Source organism: Pholcus phalangioides, unplaced genomic scaffold, assembly GCF_987345545.1.
Source record: "Pholcus phalangioides strain wild (caught in Gottingen) unplaced genomic scaffold, Ppha-v1.0 ptg000017l_1, whole genome shotgun sequence".
NCBI classification, from domain to species: domain Eukaryota; kingdom Metazoa; phylum Arthropoda; class Arachnida; order Araneae; family Pholcidae; genus Pholcus; species Pholcus phalangioides.
This window is the reverse complement of record NW_028301610.1, coordinates 25,228,229-25,250,689: the sequence shown is the minus strand read 5'-3', so window position 1 is coordinate 25,250,689 and position 22,461 is coordinate 25,228,229. Positions and strand designations below refer to the sequence as shown.

The 22,461-nt window shown below is 34.3% G+C and overlaps 1 protein-coding gene across 2 annotated transcripts in view; it reads left to right on the top strand.

The window, feature by feature from the left end:
* Positions 1-22,461, top strand: part of LOC149072599 (E3 ubiquitin-protein ligase rnf8-like) — a 75,425-nt gene that overhangs the window by 41,103 nt on the left and 11,861 nt on the right. For both annotated transcript variants that reach the window (XM_089246185.1, XM_089246184.1), the window contains exons 7-10: positions 3,457-3,531; positions 4,320-4,394; positions 6,955-7,032; positions 14,164-14,389. In XM_089246185.1, the coding sequence (XP_089102311.1) occupies positions 3,457-3,531; positions 4,320-4,394; positions 6,955-7,032; positions 14,164-14,389 (454 nt within the window). The remainder of the gene's footprint in view (positions 1-3,456; positions 3,532-4,319; positions 4,395-6,954; positions 7,033-14,163; positions 14,390-22,461) is intronic.

Sequence of the window (22,461 nt, the reverse complement as noted above, 5' to 3'; positions counted from 1 at the left end):
CTCTAATTTACAGATTAATCCTCTGGTTCCATTTGATATACAATCAATTCGTAATAAGTTGAATTCTGATGAGTCAAATATCTGTTTTAGTTGAAGTTTCCTCTCAGCTGAAAAAATTTCAATATTATTTTAGTATTGCAATTTTTCTGAAACTCAGTTTCCTTCTCTGAAGTCAAATTTTTCGGATATAAGATGAATTTTAAGAAATAGCTATGTAATATCTATGTAAATATATATGTTACTGGCAAAGCCAGAAGTATTTATGACGAGGCTGGCCACTTCTGAATCTGCCAAAAGTCTGAATTGCAGAAATGATTTGGGCTTAGACCGGCCATTTTGCAAAGTAGCCGAAGATCCCTGGCCAAAGCTCGATGTGCTGATGTAAGATGGGCCAATAAGAGTCAAATCCACTTTTTTTAATCGCCAATGTGTGATACATGTCTATATATAGCAGCCATATTGGGTTAGCTCCATCTGATAAGAGGGAAAAAAGTGAGATTAGAGAGAAAACTATAAAAATAATTTCATAAACATAGTTTTTTTCTGCCAAATTTTGGAGAGAAAAAAAGTGATTACTGCATCATGACTGCAGTTTGATGGTTGCCATAACTAATGTGGACATAATTAGCATGAAAAAATACGCCAACTTAATGATGATCCTTGGGGATACTTAAATTTTGTATTTACGAAATAACAGCGATAAATGCAAAATTTGCCAACTTTGATGTATAAATGCTAAAATTTGATTTTTTTACTATTTTTTCACGAAATCTGGGTAATTTACACTTTTTGAAGTGGAAAAGTAATTTTGCTCAGTACTTGTGAGCGTGCTTGAAAGGGAAACCACAAGCATCACTTCTTTCCCCTTTGACGTTGCGTAATAAATACAGTCGAGTTCGGTTATAACATAGCCCCTAGGTGATTCGAGAAGTGTATGTAATAACCGACGTGTATGTTATAAGGGAGGTGTTGAAATTAGATTACATAGCAATGACATATATACATTATTGAGATTGTCATCGAAAAAATAAGCTTATGCCTCACGTAATTGAAATATAATATAGCATGAATATAGTTTTTGATTGGTATCTGAAAATTTTGGAAATTTATGTAGAAAATGAAATAATCTACAACAACATGCACATATTTTTTGAAATGTTAATGATTTTTTTTGAGTTTATGCTAATTGATTTTCCCTTTGAAGTTGATGGTATTGTACAATTAAAAAATTTGGAAAAAATAATTCCACTGACCATGAATTTGCGACATCCCTGCATAACGACCCAGGATTCTGATCTGGTGAAATTGGCGCATTTGATACACAATAAGAGAGAGGCAAATGATTCAAGAGAAAGTTTTAGAAATTTTAACACAAGTAAATTTATTAACACCTTTAACAATTACGTGGGTTACGAATAACAAAATTATCGCAAAATTATTTCTCAAATTCATACCAATCCCCATGCAAGTCCGTTGACTCATCAATATAGTCCGGCAACTGAAGTTTGGCGATCTTTCTTGAATTACACGAGTTGTGACGTCATTGACCTTGATGAGAGCGAGCATAGGTCACGACCCAAGATGAGGCTCTACATGGCAGCGAGAACTGCAGGCTCAACAGCTAGAGCCGAGGTGACGATCAGGTGGCCGAGATCGGAAGAAACGATCTATGCCAAACCATACGACGGATTAGCGATGACAGGAACCGGACGACGGTGGTGACAACAGATGACTAGAGATGACAGTAGATAACAGATGACGGTACAGTTCTGCACAGGAGGACAGGATTTTATTAAGTGTCAAAAATTTTATTGCCAAAATAGTTACATTTATTATTGACAGGTGGTGCTAAAGTTTGTTATTTATAATATTCAGTGATATCTGTTGATTAGGAAGTGTAACTATTCCATCCATGTATTTTCACGTTTATTGAAAAAATTTAGGTCTAAGATATCACCCGTATACAAGGAATGCTGTCCATGAAAGGATGTTTTTGACTATATTTTCCTGGGTTATTTTTTTTGCAGGGTTATATCTGGATTTTTTTTTGGTTAAGCCACCCCCCCCTTTTTTTTTTGGCTTGTTGTATCCACAGTGTATGTTTTAAGCAGGGTATGTTATAACACAGATAAAAATGTATAGACGTGAATGGGAGAAATTTTAAGGATTTCATAACCGTATTTTTTATCCATTGGTTATGTTATAAGTGTACCAGACTGTATATGCAACTTTTTCAATTTCGGAAAATGATGCTATAAAAAGCATTTGAAAAATAAGGTTAAATTAATAGAAAATAGAGATACTTTTTTTTAAATGGGAAATTTTTGATTTAAACCATTTCATTTATTCGAGTTTTTTTTGTGTGTGTGTGTGTGTGAATGAAAGTGAAATTTTTCATTTGGAATTCGTCATTGTGAAATAAATGCAAAATTTCTGATCTGAATTTTTTTTTTTTTGCGAAATAAATGCAAAATTTCTGATTTAAAATTTTTTTTTATTTCAAAATTTACATATCCATAATGATCCTTAATCTTGTCTTTTGTTATCAGACTGGCCAGGGATCACCAACCACTTTGCGAACTGGCCAGCCAATGTGCAAATTTTGGACAATGTCAATATTTATAATGAAATTAGCCAATTTCGGGCTTTGGCAGTAACATATACCTTTTCCCAGTGAAGAATTAAAGGTAGGGCTTACACAGAATTCTAGGAATTTCTTCACACTCCTCCACTTTCCAATTTTTTGATAAAAACTTGACCAATGACAATCAATTTGGCCATTGCTTTTGCTCAACTACAAGTGAATATAGCGTTTAAACATCTTGATTTTGCGTAGATCAAACATGTCAGCAAAAGTTGAAAGTTTCAGATTTGAAAGAAAAGGAACAAATTATCAATATAATTGGGAAGAAATAAAAATATCAGGAACGTACGTAGTTGAAAAGTAAAGCACATACCACCAAATACCATATCAACAATCATAAAACACAGATGTTATTCGTGCTTGATTTTTTTTCAAAATGTGAATGAGGCAATCGAAAAGTAAAGAATTTTTTATAAAGAATAATTTTTTTATTATAAGTTTGAATATTTTTAATGAATATACTGGTAATACATACGTCCATGTTTTTCTTTTCAATATTGTCATTCAATAATTAGGCATTAGAATAGTTCATCAATGATAATTTCTTCTTTTCCAGAGTTTGTCATTTTTTGCCAATAGGATATTTGTAAATGATACTGTTATTTTAAAAAATCCTGGTTTTACTTCTCCGAAATCAGAATTTTCAAAGAGCTAAATTTAAGATAACTCAGTTTTTCTTTGGCCATAGCGCATTTCTTTGTCTTTCCCATTTATGAAATTTTTATTATTAATTTTCAAGTTCTTAAACATAAGCGTATACTGTATCAGCATTATCAATTATTTGTTTAAAAAGTATTTCTTGATTTTCTTAGGTTGTGTCTAAAAGTAGATTAGATGAACTAAAAGCTATAGAAACGCAACATAATAAGATGCTAAAAGAAGGAGTGGTAAGTTAGTATTCTTATTGAAACTTACCATGATTTCCTATATATAATATACAGAATGAATTCTATAAGAAAAAAAAATGTTGTATAATCTGCATATGCATATGATGACAATGTATATGAAAGGATTTGAATGAAAAATAAAGTTAGTTATTTTGTAACTTATGAGCATATTTTCTTAAACAGCTTACAGATGTTACCAAATGAGATTTAGCTCTCATTTGGTTAACATCTGTTATCTCTGAGGGGTGGCTGGAGCTAAAGCAATGAACTATCTTTTTTGATAAAAACAAAATTTATTGCAAACTCAGTACATCACTTCCGACTTCTTTAAATCACTTCAATGCTACTACCGCAACTGAACTTCTCAATACTTAATCCTCATCATAATGTTCTTAAAACATTCCTGAGATTGTTCTGTGATATATGTCACAGTTTTAGGTATATTCTGCTTTGGGATCAATGAGTGAGAAAAACAAGCCTTAGTTATATGTACTATAATCAAACATTAATTAGTGAATTTTTTCCTCGTTTCTTCTGCAGTCTCAGAAGAAATTGATTTCTTTTGGAAGAATCTTAACCCCATTTTAAAAGTATCCAGAAAAAATTAAATTAAACCCTTAATTTTCCTTCACACACTTTAGAAATATCTCTATTTGTTCCTGTGTCTGATTTTTGTTAATTTTTTGCTGGTCATTTCACAGAAACATATTTTTTTTAAATTTTTATCCATTCAAAATTTTGAATTCTGTACCAAAAGGATTTTTGAATATTGAATTACTTTTTTGTAGGTTATACCTGAAAAGAGGTATCAGGAATTGCTTGAAACCGAAAGGAAATATGATTCCGAAGTGAAAATGAGAGAAGTATGTCTGTATTCATGACAAAAAAATGAATTTCTGAATAACCTATTTTCTCATTATATAAATACACTGGCTTGAATGAATTAATAAGAAATTTAATAATTCAAAAAATAAACCATTTGATGTGCACTAAATTCAAGTGTCTTGTTAAGAATATTTATTCAGAATAAAACCATGTTATGTGAAATAATGGTACTGCAATTTAATAGCGTCGCACAAGTAGCATAAAATTACATCTTCAATTGCGCTATAAAAGTTTGGTGAAAATGAAACTTGTTGAATGCAGCCAATAAATACATTGATTGCATTCGTGTGAATGTAACCAATAGGCTTAAAGGTCTTTTATCAAACTTTTATAGTGTGATCCTGGCATAAGTGTAAAGGAAGGTGGACAACAGCAGACTGTTCTTGAAGGGTTTTTTTTCTCTGAAATTTATGAACTAATCTATATCTGAAAAAAAATCATAAATATCCCTCAGAGTCTTAATAGTAAAAAATTAATTAACCTATGAATTTTTTCAAAGTATGAATCTTAATAGTATCTGTACAAAAAATGAATTAACAAAACCTATAAAAAATGTGTCCCTCTGTGCCCCCAGACATAGGGCCTCAGTGGGGCTGTGCAATAAAAATAGATAAATTTTTCAACTTAGATATAAGTGTTTTGTTAAATGAAATGAATTTTAGGTTGAAATCAATCAAGAAAACTACAAATGAAATGTAAATTATCGAAGGTTGATCTCAAGGAGAAAACATTCAAATGCATATAGGAAAAGTCATTTGAAAATTATTTGTCTTCCATTTGCATTTTTGTTCATGTATGGGTATACAGGAAGAAGAATGTTTTTAAATGCATACTTCTAAATAAATTATTGAAATTACTATTTATAATTTTCAACTCATCACATGAGAGCGCAATGAATGATCAAACTGTTTTTTTGAGACATGTAGAGAAAAAATGTTGTACCAATATCTTGCTACGAAGCACAATTCAGTAATTTTTATTTTATTTTTCAGAGTTTTTGTATTTATTAAATATATCTTGGGGGTGCAAAATTTTATTGTAGGTACAATGGATGAGAAAGAATACAAACTCTGCTACCACACCATTTCAACCTGTAGGCTTTGCTTTAAAGAATATCAGATAGCAATGCTGTCAATCCAGCTGGCCTTTTTTACCAGAGTGGCTACTCTTTTTTTCCAACTATCTTCTAGCTTTAGGTAGGGAGCTCAGCCCTCTTAGAAAGTGCAGGGTGATTATAAAAAAACTATTTCGACATATGGGCCCCTAACTATCATACCATTCACAGAAACTGAATGAAATTTTGGCATAAGGTATTTTGATGTATGCGCTCAAGAATGATATGGAAAACAACAGTGTCACTCTAACAGTTACGGTTACAGTGAGAAAATTTCGAAAATATCAAATGGCAACACCAAGTTTTTGTATTGGAATGTGATCTCCATTGTGAAAAACGCTAAATAGCGTTCGAACGGCAACTGTAGCATGAAAATCACCGGCGGTAGATAGGCTAAAAGTGAGGACAACCAATAAGGACAGAGAAGCAGCATAAAATAAAGCATTTTATTGTGTTTCACAAATTTTCCACTTGATCTTGTGGAGGACTAATCAGGCTGGGATCTCAGCCGAAGAAACGGTGTGACGAATGAAACGAACATTAATGCTCTGGTGCACGGCAAAGTCCTTTTTACTTTTTCCTTGCCTAGCTCCGGGGATTTTCGTGCTACAGGTGCCATTCCAACGCTATTTAGTGTTTTTCAGTATGGAGATCGCATTCCAATACAAAAAACTTGGTGTTGCCATTTGATATTTTCAAAATTTTCTCACTGTAACCTATGAATTAGAGTGACACTGTTGTTTTCCATATCATTCAATGAATCTAGTCAATGTAGAGATCACTCAAAATACTTATCTTTATATACTCTTTCAATCCTGATATACAGAATTCATAATCCTCAATTATAACCTCCTAAAAGCTAAGCATACCATGCACAAAAAAGTTCAAGCTCAATTACTGTTGTGACAATATTATAACATAATGAAAATGTGTGATTTATTGACTACTAATGACTGTGAGTGCACAAAATATGTTATGTTTATCTTGCGTAACTTATTGTTTAAAAAAAAATTAACTAATGCTCGGGCGTAGATCTGCGGGGATCACCCCCTCCCTTTAGAGAAATATGTCCCCAATGCAATATTCGTGAAATTTTCGTAGCTTCTATATATGATAATACTGCATTCAATCAATCCATTGAAAATTTGCCTTTATCAACACTTTTGGTTAAATAACAAATTCAAGAAACATTTGACTAAAAAAAGGGGGGAAATCGGGATAGAGAGATAAAATGGGACAGTCCCTGGAAAATATGGGACGCATAGTCCCAATATTCACACCGATTTGTAAAATTGCCCCCTCCCAACAGTGAGCTCTAGGTCCGCCCTTGTATATGCTTGATAATATGTTTTGAATGTGCTATTGTTTTGTTGTTCAAAAAGTATGAGTAGCATGTTGTAGTTTCCGATTATTTCTGGTTATAGGAAATTTTATCAAAAACTTATGCTGAAGAATTGGAAAAGAACTTTACATGTCCTATATGTGCAACAGTGTATATAAAGGTTTGTTGTATATTTTATTCTCTCACTCATTCAGATGTTGTTAAATCATTCAAATGACTTAGGTTATGAAACTTGCGGTCTCACATTTCAATTTAAAATAATCTTAATTTGTTGTTCTTACCATCCTTATTGTAGTTTGAATAAAATGTCACTTAACTGCAAGTCTGATTCCTCAAAGTGGGTATTGCCAACCTTTGTCAGAGACAAGTTGTAGATATTGATGAGTGCCAGTTCAGTGCTTTCAAATGATTACTTAGTAGATCATTTTAGGGAGCCTCAGGTAAACGTTGATTGAGGAAAGGGAGCTGGTGGTTGCAAACGTTTAAAAGCCACAACTTTGTCGTGGGCCTTATCAGGAATATATTAATTAAATCAAACATATACTCATTGAAAAAATTTGACATTACATTGTTCCGCAATTTAGTTTTTATTCATTTATTTAAATGCACTCACAAATTAATGCAATTCAAAATCAAATAATTGAATAGATAATTTAAACAAAGTCAAATAGAAAAATAATTTTTCATGTCAATTAAAAAAAGCAATTGTGCACTCAAAACATTACCACTTACCCATCTCTTGTCCATGGCCTCTGTGGTGGAATATACCTGTGTATCTTACATTTATACTTAATTTTTTAAGCAAATACAATTAAAGATTAATGGGCAACTGCTCACCATATTGTACCACATGAAAAACTTACCACATAGTGGCATTGTTAAGAACCACATCTAAAACTATTTTCTTTTCGGGGATGCCTATTGGGTAAAAGTGATCACATGATAGTTTTTCTGAATTCATCTAGATGTCAGAGACAATTCGTCGTGACTGTAATCAATGCCAGAAAAACAAAATCGTTTGATTTAGAGGACTTTAAGAGGCTTTTGCTGAAGATAAGAGGTAAAGGCAGGCCTCAGCCAAAAGAGAGAAAAGAAAAAAGTTCAATTCTATAATTCATTAAAAGAAATTAAAAGTACTGATAGAAAAATGCTCCCACAACTGCTTTGAGTGGTCTGTTGAACTATTACAAACACATGAAGGAAACAAAGTTTTTGGATATTATGCCAAGGTGAAATCTGAAAGAAAAGTCATCTGATTTCCACTGGGACTCGACCTCAGGCACTCTTAGATATGGGGCAAGTATGCTACCATCTACACCACTAGAGACAGGACCCTACCTTCCTTATTTCACTTTCTGTGGCATGAGGGGCTGTAGTAGAGGCATTAGTAGCCCCTCTGAATTTCAGCAAATAGTCCCCAGGTGGGACAGTAGAGATAGTTTTTTCTCAGCACAAGATATCAAGGAAACAGATATTTTTCTGTATGGTGGAATATTTGCTGAAGTTAAGAGGGGCTACTAATGCCTCTACTTCAGCGACCCATGCCACAGTCCGTGAAATAACGAAGGCAAGGTCATTTCTTTAGTGGTGTAAATGGTAGTATGCTTGCCCGATATGTGAGAGGGCTTGGGTTCGAGTCCCGGCAAAGACCAGATAACTTCTCTTCCTGATTCACCTCGGTGTATTATCCAGAAAAATATGTTTTCTTGACATCTTGGGCTGAGAAAAAAAGCTGTCCAAGTACAACAAGCATTTTAATAGTCCTGGAATTCGCACAACTGACAAGTGCTGTTATAAACTAAATAGTGGTTATGCCAATCCCTCTGTATTCGAGTGGTTCTGGAATTTTGTAAAAATTTTCTCTAAAAAAAATTCATAAAAATATGAAGCATTGATTGTTTCAAGAGTTCAAATTTGAATGTATGAATTACGCTGCCTGGCAGGCAAGTGGTTAGGAGCTGTGAAGGTCTAGGTTTGAATCCTAGTTCGGGCATGTATGTCCACTGACACCAACAAATTCCATGGACAGATCATACGTATCTCTTGGGGATACATAAGGATTATGTTATTTTTATTCATAGTTTACATGTTTCTCAAATATTTTAGAAAAATTTCTCTTGAACTCCTTAACATACAGAGAGGAGATTATATGGGAGAAATACATCCATGTGTATGTGCTTTGTCCCTTCTTTTGAGACTTCATTTGTTAACTCTGTAAATGAAAATTGTTCCCCCCCCCCTTTTTCCTTTACCTCAGTAATAACTTTTCATTTCTCCCTGGCTATGGTTGGACGAATGAAAAAATATATAGTATGACATAAATAGGGAAGAGGTAGCTTTAAAAGAGGGAGAAAAAACTGAAAATCTGCTCTTCCATCTTTTTCACTTCATTTCCTATACGTCAACAATATTACCACTTCCTGAGATTTATCTCTGCTAGTGCAACTGCACAGTTGTTGCACCAAATTTGTTGCTGATAGCCTGTATGTAAAAAGGGTTAATATCTTGAAATTAACGAATTTATGACTTATTTTCTTACATGTTACTTGATTTGGCAGAGAAATTTGATTTAAAAAAATGTTTGGATTCAATAAAAAAAAAAGATTTGGTAACTTTTCTAAGGTTGAATTTAAGAACGTGTTCAGATTCAAAAGAAATGGTGACAATTTTCAGTTTCAGATTTATTTTACAATTTGTGTGAATACATGTTATATGATATTATTGGCAACCAAAGAGACGAATGTCCCATACTGGTTTTCACAATAAATAGGTTTATAAAATACAGTACAGTGATATTATTTTCAGATATATAGTGGGAAAAAAAGTACAAAAAAGAAAGATAGTTACAAATAAAAATAGTATAACAAAAAAATTAAATATGTTAAAAATTGTAATATAAATAATATTCTCATGCAACGGTGGAGGTGTTATAAAAATTACATATGAATAATATCAACATGAATTCTTAATATAGACTTAATATTGACCCCAGATATACAAAAGAAAAAAAGAAAAAACATGTTAATGATATACATGATAAATATGTAGAGCCAGCGTGATTTAAAGATATGATTTAATTAAACATAATGCTAGAGGATGAAATCAGGAATGGGATTTCCCCAATTGTATTTGCACAATATTACTCAGAAAGTACCATCTGGGTTCTATTGTCAAGATAAGATTTGATGATGCTAAATGCGTTTCCTCTAATTCCATAAGCATATAATTTCAAGAGTAGAATACTGTGATTAACACTGTCAAAGACTTTTTGATATCTAGAAATACTCCTATTGTTTTTTTAGAATGATCTATATTCTTATAAACAAATTCAGTGAATGTCAAAGGAGGAGATTCTGTATTTCTGACAGGTAAAAAACCATGTTGATTTTTCAAAAAAAAATAGTAGTAGATAAAAGAGTTAAAAAATTTTAGAGGTTTGGAGATAAGATAGAAGTTAAGTCTATAGTTATGCAAACAATTTGAATCTCTGGTTTTGTAAATAGGGATCACAATTGCCGACATGAGAGACTTACAGGGTTCCCAGCTACCTGAAAAGTCAGGGAATCGGAAAACGGTCAGGGAAAGTCAGGGAAAATATGAAATATTTGTCAAAAGTCAGGGAAAATTTGAAGGGGGAAAACTCAGAGGATAAATTTCATTCAAATGGTTTACCTTCACTTTTTTCCATGGAAGATTATTTTTCAGATCCCCAGGGAGAGGAAAAAAAATCCTTATCAGCATTTTCCTCCAGATCCCCTACTGAGAGAAATGTCTTATCAGTTGAAGGGTGGGATTTTACAATGTTGGCCAAGAAACAATCTGCCCTCTGAGTAAATAGATGAAGGGATCTAAAGTGGAGAGACCCTCCTTTCCATTGTTGAAAGCAAAGCCAATATACCAGCTCTTAACTTCTTTTCTATTTCTTCGGAAAAAACATTTTATTTTCTTGTTTTTTTTTTCCTGCCTGTGGGTAGAGAACCTTTTTCACAGAGATTTCACACTGAGCGATGTGGGTCCAGATTCCAGATCCGCATGCCCTTTCACACGAGAACTAAAGTTCTAAAAAATCTTTAGTTTGAAATTTTTGCATAAAAACTTTTTTCCCCAATTTTTGTAATTATTTTTCTCTTTCACCCCTGATTCAGTGCTCATAGGCAGCCTAGAGCTATTCTTTGGTGGTTTAATCTAGAGCCCCATAGAATAATCTTAACAGTTTAATCTTAACATAAAGATGCCTTTTCAGTTTGATCGTCACAATTAGTCAATGGGAGAATATATCTCAAAATATTTTCAAAAGGTTTTGAAAAAAAAAATCTAAGATCTGTCTTTTTAGAAAATATGAAAAAAAATTCCAAAAACACATCCAATGATGTTCCAAAAAAAAAAATCAGGAGATATCAAAGACTTTGCAAGTAGAAAAAGGGGGAGGGGTGGAGACTTTCAAAATGTCTGTGCTTGGAAATATTCACATCACAATTCTGTGTTAAGCCTGGATTACACTATAAAAATTTTATAATTCTTTTACAAATGCAACCAATAAGCTGATCGGTTGCATTTTCTCGAATGTAACCGATAAATTTATTGGTTGCTTTGTTTCAAGTTTTATAAAATAACTTTCATAAACCTTTTAGAGTGAAATCCCATCCTTAGATTAGTCACTTCTGAAATATAAAATTTCAATTTTTTTTTTAAGTTTATAGACTCAATATCATGTAACGTATATATGTAGGTATTGGGGGTGGGACACACACACCAAAACTATTCAAGTGCTTAGGGCTTTCAAACGTGTTAATCCAGCCCTGAGTGAACGCTGTACATAGATAACGTTGTTTAATAAAAGTATTTAGTTTTAAAAATAAAAAAAATAAATATTTAAAACAATTTCAAATATTTATATTTTTAAAATAATTTTAAAAATTTAAAAAGAGAAAATTTAAAATTTGTAATTAAATTTAAAAGTTATTAAAGTATTCAGTCAATTATATTCATAATGAATTACAGAACGGCTTATAATTTTGGTCCCGTCAGTGTTCGTTGTTGGCAGGTTTTATTATATAAAATTGTAAAGTATGGACAAAAGGCAGTTAAAGTTACTATATCTCCTTTATCTCAGAAGGAAACGGAGGGATAGACATATATGTGGGTACATCCTATTGATGCACAGGGACCTTCATATGGTGTTTTTATATTTATGTCAAATAATTAAAAAAATTCCATGCAAAATCATCTTGAAAAAGTAGCCAAAGATGTTGACTAATTCGACCCGCATCCGCGTCGTGTGAATAGCTCCAAATAACCTAATGTACGAAACTTGTATGTGCGAATGTGGAGCCCGCACGTAGGTTTTGACACATGTGGATGCCATCCGGACCCACATGAACACTTCAAAGGTGCGGGCGCATTCCACATCGTCTGAAATGCTCTGTATATACCAATTGTTAAAACTTCTTCCGGACCTGCGTCCACATCCGCTCCGTGTGAAAGAGCCCTTAACCTTTATATGTTGAAGAATGATTTGAATTCAGTTATCTCTGTGAAATTTCCAAGGAAACTAGTGTTGTGTACAAGATCATATACACCGTTTGATTTTGTAAGGAGTGGTGGTTGCGGCAAAATATTAGCATCTGTCTGTAATGTGCTTTTCAATGGTATATTACCGTGAAATGATATACAGTCGCCCCACCCCGTATTCGCGGTTCCCGTATTTGTAGTTTTTTTCCCTTCATTGGATTTTTTCCTCAGCAATCGTCATTTACATGTTTTGTTTACAAAATTTGAGTTGTGCCGGTTTAGAATGGCTCATTTGTCTAGTGCTACTGATAATACTCCGAAAATACAAAAAAAAAATTATATATATTGACTATGCTTGGCGAAAGTAAGTCAGTTGCTGCTGTGGCTCACCACCAGATGATTTTCATGATATAGACCCCTCTATATTACGTTCTTCACATGTAGAAAAATTGGTAGAGGAAGTCTTGTCAACATACTTGATGATATGAAGAAGAAACGGCAAACAGAAATTACATTCTTGCCCGGTATGCAAGAGGGCCTGGGTTCGAGTCCCGGCGGAGACGTGATGACTTTTCTTTCCGAGCTCACCTCAGCACAATATCCAGAAAATAACTGTTTCCTAGAAATTACAATGTTCTTTCAGAAAACATCAACAATCAATCGCTGCACCCTCGTTTACATTTCCTTATAATTTTGCATTACCCTGCTCTTCTCATGATGTTCAATAAACAAGATAAACAAAAAATCTATGGTTTCAGTTATTTGCAATTTCCCATATTTTCCCCACCCCCAGAATGTAACCCCCACAAATACGGGGGAGGGGGTCGACTATAATTTACAGCATAGTTTCCTAATCTTTTTTGTCTTATCACCACCCTTCAGAAATTTTTTTCACCCATCGCCCCCAACGCAATCTAACCCATAGGATCCTATGTTATACCTGTAGCTTCTACTGCCCCCTGGAACATTCCATCGCCCACGTTGGGAATCACTGATTTAGTGATATTAGATGGTTTAGAATTATATATGCGTGTGACAGTGTACGTGCATTTGAATGTGTGCATCAGGGAAATTTTTGAATTTGGTCAGGGAAATGATCAAGCATATTTTGCTGGGAACCCTGACTTAGGATATTCCCTATTTTTCATACAATTATTTATAAGATCTGCAAGAAGTTGTAAACTGCAGGAAGGAAGACTTTTTAAAGCCTTTGCAGTTATGATATCAAAGCAAGTAGCCGAATTACACAAGGACCATACAATTTTTGTAATTTCACCAATATCTGTAGGAGCAAGAATTCATTGGAAAATATGAATTGTAGAAAATTTTTTTGTACCATTGTATGTTGTGCAACATTTATCAAATGAGTGTTAAAGTTATTAACAAGGAGGTGTAAATTTGTTTCGGTGGGTAATGGGCGATTTTTGATGTTGGGTCCTAGTATTTTATTCGTTAGTTTTCAGTTGAAGTGTTGCAATTTAAAAATTGTACATTTAATTTTATAGAAATGTTGATGCTTTTTTAGTTCTTGAATGGAAATTAGTGTGAATTCCTGCACATGATCTGCATGCTATTTTGCAACTTTGAAAAAAAAAATGTTTCTAACAATCCATGTGTAAAAGTTTTATTCACTAATCAAGAAATGGAAGAGATTGTTGGTCAGATTTTTTACAAAAAAAAAAAAAAAAAAAAAAATGGTAATTTTCTTTTTTTTATGCATCTATATGCCATCTGCTACCACAATAATGAAATGATTTGTCCGACTTTTTTTTTTCCTTAGGCGGTAACACTGGGTTGCGGTCACACATTCTGTAGCAAATGCATGGAAACGTGGAAAGTCCAAAGTTGTAAATGTCCCATGTGCCGTGTTGATGTTAAAGCAGAGCACAAAAATAGAGTCCTGGATGATTATATTGAGTCAATGGTTAACAAGGCTGGAAGTGATTACATAGAACAAAGAAAAAAAGCTATCATTGATCATGAGTTAATAGGATCATTTTTTGCAGGTATGCTTTATGAGTGTTAGTAAATATTTTTTATCATTCATAAATGATGTTTTCATAAAAATATGAAGGCCAAAAACAGCTTTTTGTATATGATTTTTCCATGTATATAACATCGAAAGAACAAATGTATATATAATTAATCATTTTTTTTTTTTACCACATAACAGGCAACATTTTCTTCTCTCCCATGCATTCACATCAGCAAACAAATATCATATTAATAGATTCCAAATCGGGTGATCCTACAGGGGCGATTCTACAGATACAAAATAAGATCTTATCTGTTGGCGTTGTGAGAAATGTAATAGTAAAAAAAATATGTGGGTGGTGGTGGATGAGATAAATAGGTTTGGAAGATTCTGCTCTGAAGATTGGCATTCCTCTTTTTTTCACAGCACACCGATTCTGGTTATATTACTATATAGAAATTTACTAGCAATCACATGCCTGCCAACCATTATGATTTTATAGTATTTAATACAATCTTAACAAGTTAATGCGATTACACGCTTTTGCTTCTAAAAATATGATTTTTTTTACTGAATCGCCAATATTGACATTTTCCTGCCTATGTCATAAACTGGTCTGCATTAGAAATCATCGATGGTCTGTTAGTCGACATCACTCCACAGAACTTAGCTGAAAATTGTTGCACTCCCTGTGGTGAGAAAGTGTGGAACACTGTTGGGAGTTTTTGCAGCTGTGTTATTGTGGCTTATGCGCTGAAACAATGTCTCAAGCTACCTCTGTATTAGACAGTATACTGACTGAGTGGTACCCCAATCCTTTATCATCCATTTGATGATCAATATTTTTCCAAAATTTGTACAAAATAAGTGAAGAAAATGCAATTATGTAGGGAATTTTCACCGCATAACATTTCCAGTCAGCCAAGGGCTCATTGCAGAATAATGCAAAACATTCTGCTTTGGGGTTGAAGATGGGAAAATTGCCATTTTTTGGTGGTTTATTGCTGTGCTAGCATTTTTTAATAGGCTGTATAATTTTTATTTTTAGGGACTTAACCAATAATTTCTCCAATCCCATTTGTGTATTCATTTTAATTTGATTATTTTATTGTGTATTTTTTGAAATAAAAATAGTTTTCATCGCTCACTGTGTGAGACACTTTTCATCTCTATAGGACAAAATTATGAATAAGTAATTATTCAGCCTTTTGAGAAGTGAAATAATACTTTAAAAAACATCTGTTATAAATCTCTTTAGCATATAGAAGCAAACATAGGAAAGGTTGGCAGTTCCAACATCGAACCATTAGTCACACGAGAAAAGTAAATAAATAGGTGGTTTTACTATGAAGAACTTGACTGAAAAAATCTTTGTTATTGAAATGATTAAAGTGTGAAAGTATTTTATTTTTTTAGTCATAATTAAATTTTTCAAACTTGGCGTTCAATTTGCATTATCAAAATATGTGAACCACATCCTCAATCATAGGCGATAAATGCTGAAAAATGAAAAATAGGATATCTCCACCTTTGGAACTGCGGGAAAGTCTCCATAACTTTCATTCTCCAATGTTAGCAGCTAGGTAGGTTAATGCCTCTTTACTAAAAGGCATCTTCAGTTTACTTAATGGTTTAGTTGAAGGATGCATCAAAAGTAATTAATATCTGCGTCTAATTTTTTTTTATTATGCATCAAAGATACACATCTGTCCTTTTACTGAGGACCAACAGACAATACAAAACATCTGATACAGAGGAGTTAGCATCGCACATCCCCCGGAAGGTCTTCACATTGAACCTTGATCGCCAACCGAGAGAAAAACACAAATTCAAGAAAGAAGCAAAGAATCAAAAATACAGAGAAAGATATAAACTGAGAGATGAAAAGCGTGAGGGATAAACATCATAAAGTTACTATCAAAATTTATGACAAAACATGAAAGACAAAGGGGAGTTAATAAATAATCATTACAGAAAAAATATATATACAAAATAATGCAAAAAATTCGACTTAGATACAGCCTATCCCCAAAACAATCAAAATACGCATCAGACAGGATAGGGGATATCAATAAAAAATAATAATAACAATGATATACAAAACAATCAAGCAGGACAAACAAAGTCGAATCCCGATTTAAAGTCCATGGAGACTAGAAAATCATCACATTACAGGATGTCGATACATAGTTTGTTGAAATACACGGAAGGCGGCCAGGTCCCTGGCAAGGACTCTGTTAGAGATGACATTTAGATCCGCCCTCCGAAGCAGACCATAATGGACCAGCTGGTCTGCCAATAATTTCAACCAGAGACCTCACCACGAGAGGGCAAGTGAGAGCATTACGACGAACTCGGTGCAAAGCCTCTGAGTAACATGGTCCATCAAGGAAGCATTCTTGCCATAGTATCTCACTTTCCTCGCATGGGCGGTATCAAGGTCCTCCTGGTACCCATTGATCTGCACGTCCACAATATAAGCCATTCTATCTGAATTGTGGAAAATAACAACATCAGGTTTTAGTTTACCCTCAGATGTATTTTAAGCAGGTTCTACCATAACATCAAGATTGTTCTTTTGTCTAAGAGAGTGCACAAAATAGTTCACAACTGCGTTGTGACGCCTAGTCCTTGATCCCTAGGTCCGGTGGCAACACTGCAGGATATGATTCGAGGTTTTGCTTTGAGTGCATCCAGCAGAACACAGGCGATTAGCAGTTCTACCCTGGTTCAGCCTAGCACAAGAAGGCAGAGCATTGATCCAGACCTTGTGGAACCAGCAGTAATCATGGCCCGACACAAACTTAGAGGAGCTACACACCCAGGAGTGTTGGTGAACGACACCGCCGGAACCACGCAGACCGGACCCATCCACCAACTCATGCAGTCTGTCCCGGAAGTACTTACGAACATCTTCGCCTTTCCTGAAAATCTTTCCGTTAAATTCGAGTCTCTTTATCAGGTTAGGTTAATTTGTTCGCCCAGAAAGTCACCGACAGGCGAGCTCCAGGCCTCCGCTGTAATCTTGATGTTATAAGCCGCATAAAAATATGCAGTCAGGGTGTCACATGGCAAATGCAGCCATTCCCGAACATGATGCCGAATGACCCAATCAAGTCTGCTATTTAACAATGTTTAAACTTATGGTAGCAATGTTTGAACATAGGTATAAAAGCTTTCTGTGACTAAAATTTCCTCTGCAGTGTTGCCAACTTTCCGGATTTAGCCCCTGTCAGACCAGACAAGGCTTGGGCTCTGTCTCTTCCATGATATTAGCCCTTTACCCATGAGGGTTGCAGATTTATCCCAGGAATGCTGAATTTCGCAATGTGAACAGGACTTACGGATTATGAATTCATATTGCCAGGTTTTAATTATTGGTGTTAACGGTTAAAATAATACAAACTTAGAAAAAATGAAGAAAAGAAACATCAAGTTTGCTGTTTGTCTGCTGCTCTTTTCTTTAGAAACCGACCCCCCCCCCTCCCATTTACATAGAAAAACGCACTAAGTACAGTTTCCTGTATGAATGGTGGTCGAAGCTGTCCCAATCTATCAATGTAAACAAACATGGCAACCTGTTCACATGGAAGGTGACTTTTTTTAAGTATGATTGTTTGATCGTAAGACCGCTGGTAGATAGTTGAATCACCATATTTCCTCAGAGAAAAATTTGCTATTGCACGAAAATGCTATTTGTCTTCCGATGTTTGTCATATGTGGCACATATGGCAAAAATTATGAAAAATAGGAATCTATGTACTGGAAAATTTCGGACAGATGAAATGAATGCCAGCTAACCCACATGGTGGCTTGGAGGTGGCGGACCTGCGGTATGGCCTCCACGCTTACCTGACCTAAATCCACTTGACTTCTTGTGGGGAGCACATGAAAGTATTGGTGTACGAGACATCTGTAGAAGATCTCATCGCAAGAATCCTTGTTGCAGCGGACAAAATCAATATGACATCAGCAGTCTGAGAGGATGTGCCAATCTTTCATTCACTTGATGTGAAATGCGCAACAACACCCATGGATGTCACTTTGGGCGTCTCCTTTGAGTCTTGCTGACCTGCATGGGATTGTGCAATTTATGATTTGTAATGTGTCTTGTTTTCCCTGTTGAAACTTCAGTGTGGCAATTTACGCTTTTCTGAAACTCTAAATGGATTGCTACTATAGGTTATGTTGTAAACATTGTTCATCTTGATGGGTACTATCACCAGACCTGCCAACTCTCCGGATTTAAGCTGGAAACTCAGAATTTTTTGCCCTTCCTTCAGTTATCCGGATTTGTTAAAAATTTCTCTGGATTTTAGCAGAAAATTATATTTGGAAGAAAGTTTTTTTTTTAATTTCTCTTATATCAAAATGTTTTATATTTTCCCTGAGCTTTCATGCTGTCATGACATCAATACTATAGTCACCTTTGCGGAAAACATCTATGAAGGGCAGCTGTAGTTCGCAGAACCTATCTACTAAGTTGAAGATGCCACTTGCATCAAGTAGCCATCAAAAAATGCCCTGGTGACTACATTTAAGCAAACTGGCAATGACCTGACTTTGTTTACTTAGCATTTATCGTAACCATTTATCAGGGGATGTCTTGGTTGCTGGCATCCCTGTATAATTATTGTATTCTATCAACAACTACTCAGCAAACACAGTAACAGAGAGATTGATTGTGCACCATGTGATACCACCGGAGCTTTTTTGTACACAGCCTTATATTTTGACGGGGGGGGGGGTTATTTTTTTTAATATCTTCAAAAATATATATACAGCTGCTTTTGAGAGTTCATATGCCCAAGGTTATCCATCACTGATAGCATCCACGATGATTATATTCTGCTCAGGAACTACCCACAACCTGCATGGGGGACACTTTTTCTCAATTGACTAAATAAAAATTTTCAAAAAAATTATCTTTTTTTTTTTTATCGGGTCTACGGGTGGGGGGGCTTGAAACAATCTCTGGATTCCAAGAGGTGGCACGTCTGTGTATAGATTCTTATCATGGCAATAAAGTGACAAATATATGACATGCAAAAGCATGTTAGCCGGATTTTCAAGTAAATTGCCAGCTTTTTGTGAGAAAATTGCAGGATTTTACCTTTTGAAGGTTGACAGGTCTGTGTCATCCCTCCAATTTTTTCTAAAGTTTATGACCTTCCTGTATGTAACTTTGACCTTGTGCTACTGTCAAGCTGTGCTCATAAAATTTTGATAGGTTTCACATTTTCATTTGCTTGAAATTTCACAATTACACATTATGCAACTGCTGCAGGAAGCTTTCGTTTGTAGAAAATTTTGAATTTCATAGATGTTCCATTGACATTCTATATTATTTTAAAAACTGCAAATAACTTTTCTGTCACCAGATTGCTTATGATGAAAAATGTCCTTTCCGATTGAAAAAGTCTCTTTTATAATTGATCGACTTGTATATTTTGTATTAAAACATTCATATGCATTCCATTGTTTTTGCCAGATTTCATGGATGATGGTACACACTGTGATACTTTGCTATAGTTTTCAGATGTATAGTGGTTAAATTGGTTTTTTTAAATCTTTGATTAAAATTTTGATCAAACTTGCATCTCTGCCTTGATACATTACCACACTGATGAATGCTTTCAATTTTGTGTGCAAATATCTGTATTGTAATTACATCTGATATTTTCTGGAAACATTGCATTTCTTCTGTTCTTGCTTATATTCTTAAGGGTTTGCTTTATAACTTGTCTTTTCAATGCGTATGAGTGTTTTCCATATCCAGAATATATATTCCTTTTAGAAAAATATTTCTCCATTTGTCATTTAAGACCTGAACTCGTATCTCTGCAACATGGCATTCATTGAAAAATAAAATATTTTTCAAATATCCGTAAACAATAGATATTCTTGCTTTTATTTGTGAAATCAAATCTAAGTTGGCAAACACCAAAATTCTTTGCTTCAAAATAAGGTAAATGCACCAGTAGTGGGCTACTTAATAACATTAATACATCATATATAAAACTTAAAGTAATATCTATTTGATAATTTTATCACTTTTTAAATAATAATAATGTGTGATCCTTGCGTATTCCCAAGAGACCCGTAAAATCTGTCCAGGGAATAGGAACATTCTCTATTGTTAACATAATCTAAACTCTTAACTATCATTGTTATTAAATAAAGATTTGAGAACTGTTCAAAATTTTGTAAAAAAAATTAAAATGTACACCTACTCTATATACCAGTAGTGTGCCACTCCTGATGTATCAGTATTGGGCCACTAATAGTGGACCACCCAGAAATTAAATGAAAAGGTCAAATTTATACTTTATCTTTATTATTAACATAGCTATATAAAAAAGACCAGTAAGGGAAAAATAATAAATAATATGAGTTTAATAATGATGTTGGTAATAACACTTTCCATTGGAAACTCTTATTTACTTCGCAATCTTCTACAAGTATTTTTCCATTGAAAAAATAAACAAGGTAGTGAACATTTTATTTTAGCTGTGGTTATGATGCTATAAATACCTGGAAATGTTATGTCAAACACATTTTCTACTCAAACAGAGCTTTTATTGTTTCTATTGTTTCTTATTGATCTCAAACTTTGAACAGATATCATTTTTCTCTTTTATTCCCTGAAAAATGCATAAATGCACTTTTTGAGTTTAAAGATCTAAAATTGACGCAAAGTACAAATACAAATGCAACGCCACAACCGGCAAAATGCCCAACAAGGTGGCTGAGAAAAGATGCCCATAATAAATATGGTTGTCATATTTCAAAAATACAGCAAACCAATTAAAAACAATATATATACATGATGAAATATTATATAATGCCCATAAGAATGCTTATGGTTGTCTTATTCTAAGTATGGATAGCTTCTCGATTTAACCTAACATGTTTATTGTATTTCTTTTTAAACGTGTCAATTGTGTTACAATTTACTACCTCCAGGGGTAAGCTATTCCATTCATTGACAACCCTATTAGAGAAAAATTCCCTGCGACACCATAACCTTGCATTGTCCCTTACCAATCAATACTGGTGTCCCCTTGTAAAAGCAGTCGATTGGCTGTATACTAAAAGTTCATGGTCCATCTTATCCATCCCGTTGAAAATTTTTAACACTTCGATCATATCTCCTCGACACCTGCGTTCATCCAATGTAACCACATTCAAAAAATGAAGTCTCTCTTCATAACTCAATCCCCATGTGCCAATAAGGACACGCGTAGCTCTTCTCTTCACCCCTTCAACTAAGTCTATGTCCCTCTGTAGGTATGGTCTCCAAAACCTTACAGCATACTCCAGTCCAGGATGAACTAAGCCTCGAAAAAGCGGAAGAATGACTTTAGGAGAACGCGAAGAGACCTTTTTGAAAATGAGACCAAGCATTCTATTTGCTTTTTTGACCACCACTGAACAATGTTCAGAAAACCTAAGCCGCTCGTCGATGAGAATTCCCAAATCGGTGAACCTAGTTGCATCCGGGATAGTGACACCATTGAACTCGTAAAGGAAACAAGGGTTGTTCCGACCAAAATGAGCGACCACGCACTTATCAACGCTAAACGTCATGCTCCAATTCATTTGCCCATGCTGCAATCCTGTTTCAGTTGGTCTGGAGCAACACCCTATCGCTGTGATTCCCGATTACCCCCATTAGCTTCACGTCATCTGCGAATTTCTAGTAATCCCATTAATACCCTAATCTAGTTTATCAATAAAAAGTGAAAAAGTATGGGGACCAAAGACACTTCCTTGAGGAACTCCACTGGTGATGCCTGTCCAACCAGAGAATTCCCCGTTCACCATAACTCGTTGCGACCTATCATGTTGCGACCATGATTCTATCCAATTCAGCAAGTTTCCCCCAATCTCGTGTAAACGCTTCATGAGTTTGCCATGTTGAACCCGATCAAATGCCTTCTGGAAATCAAGGTAAATAACATCTACATTTTTACCCTTACCTAAAACCTTTGTCACGTACCCAAAGTCACTGAAGATTCTTCCATTTTTCTTTCAACTTGTTTTCTTTATTTTTTCTCTCGATTTTGTCTGCTTCTAAAGCTTTAGTGTGTTTATTGTTTT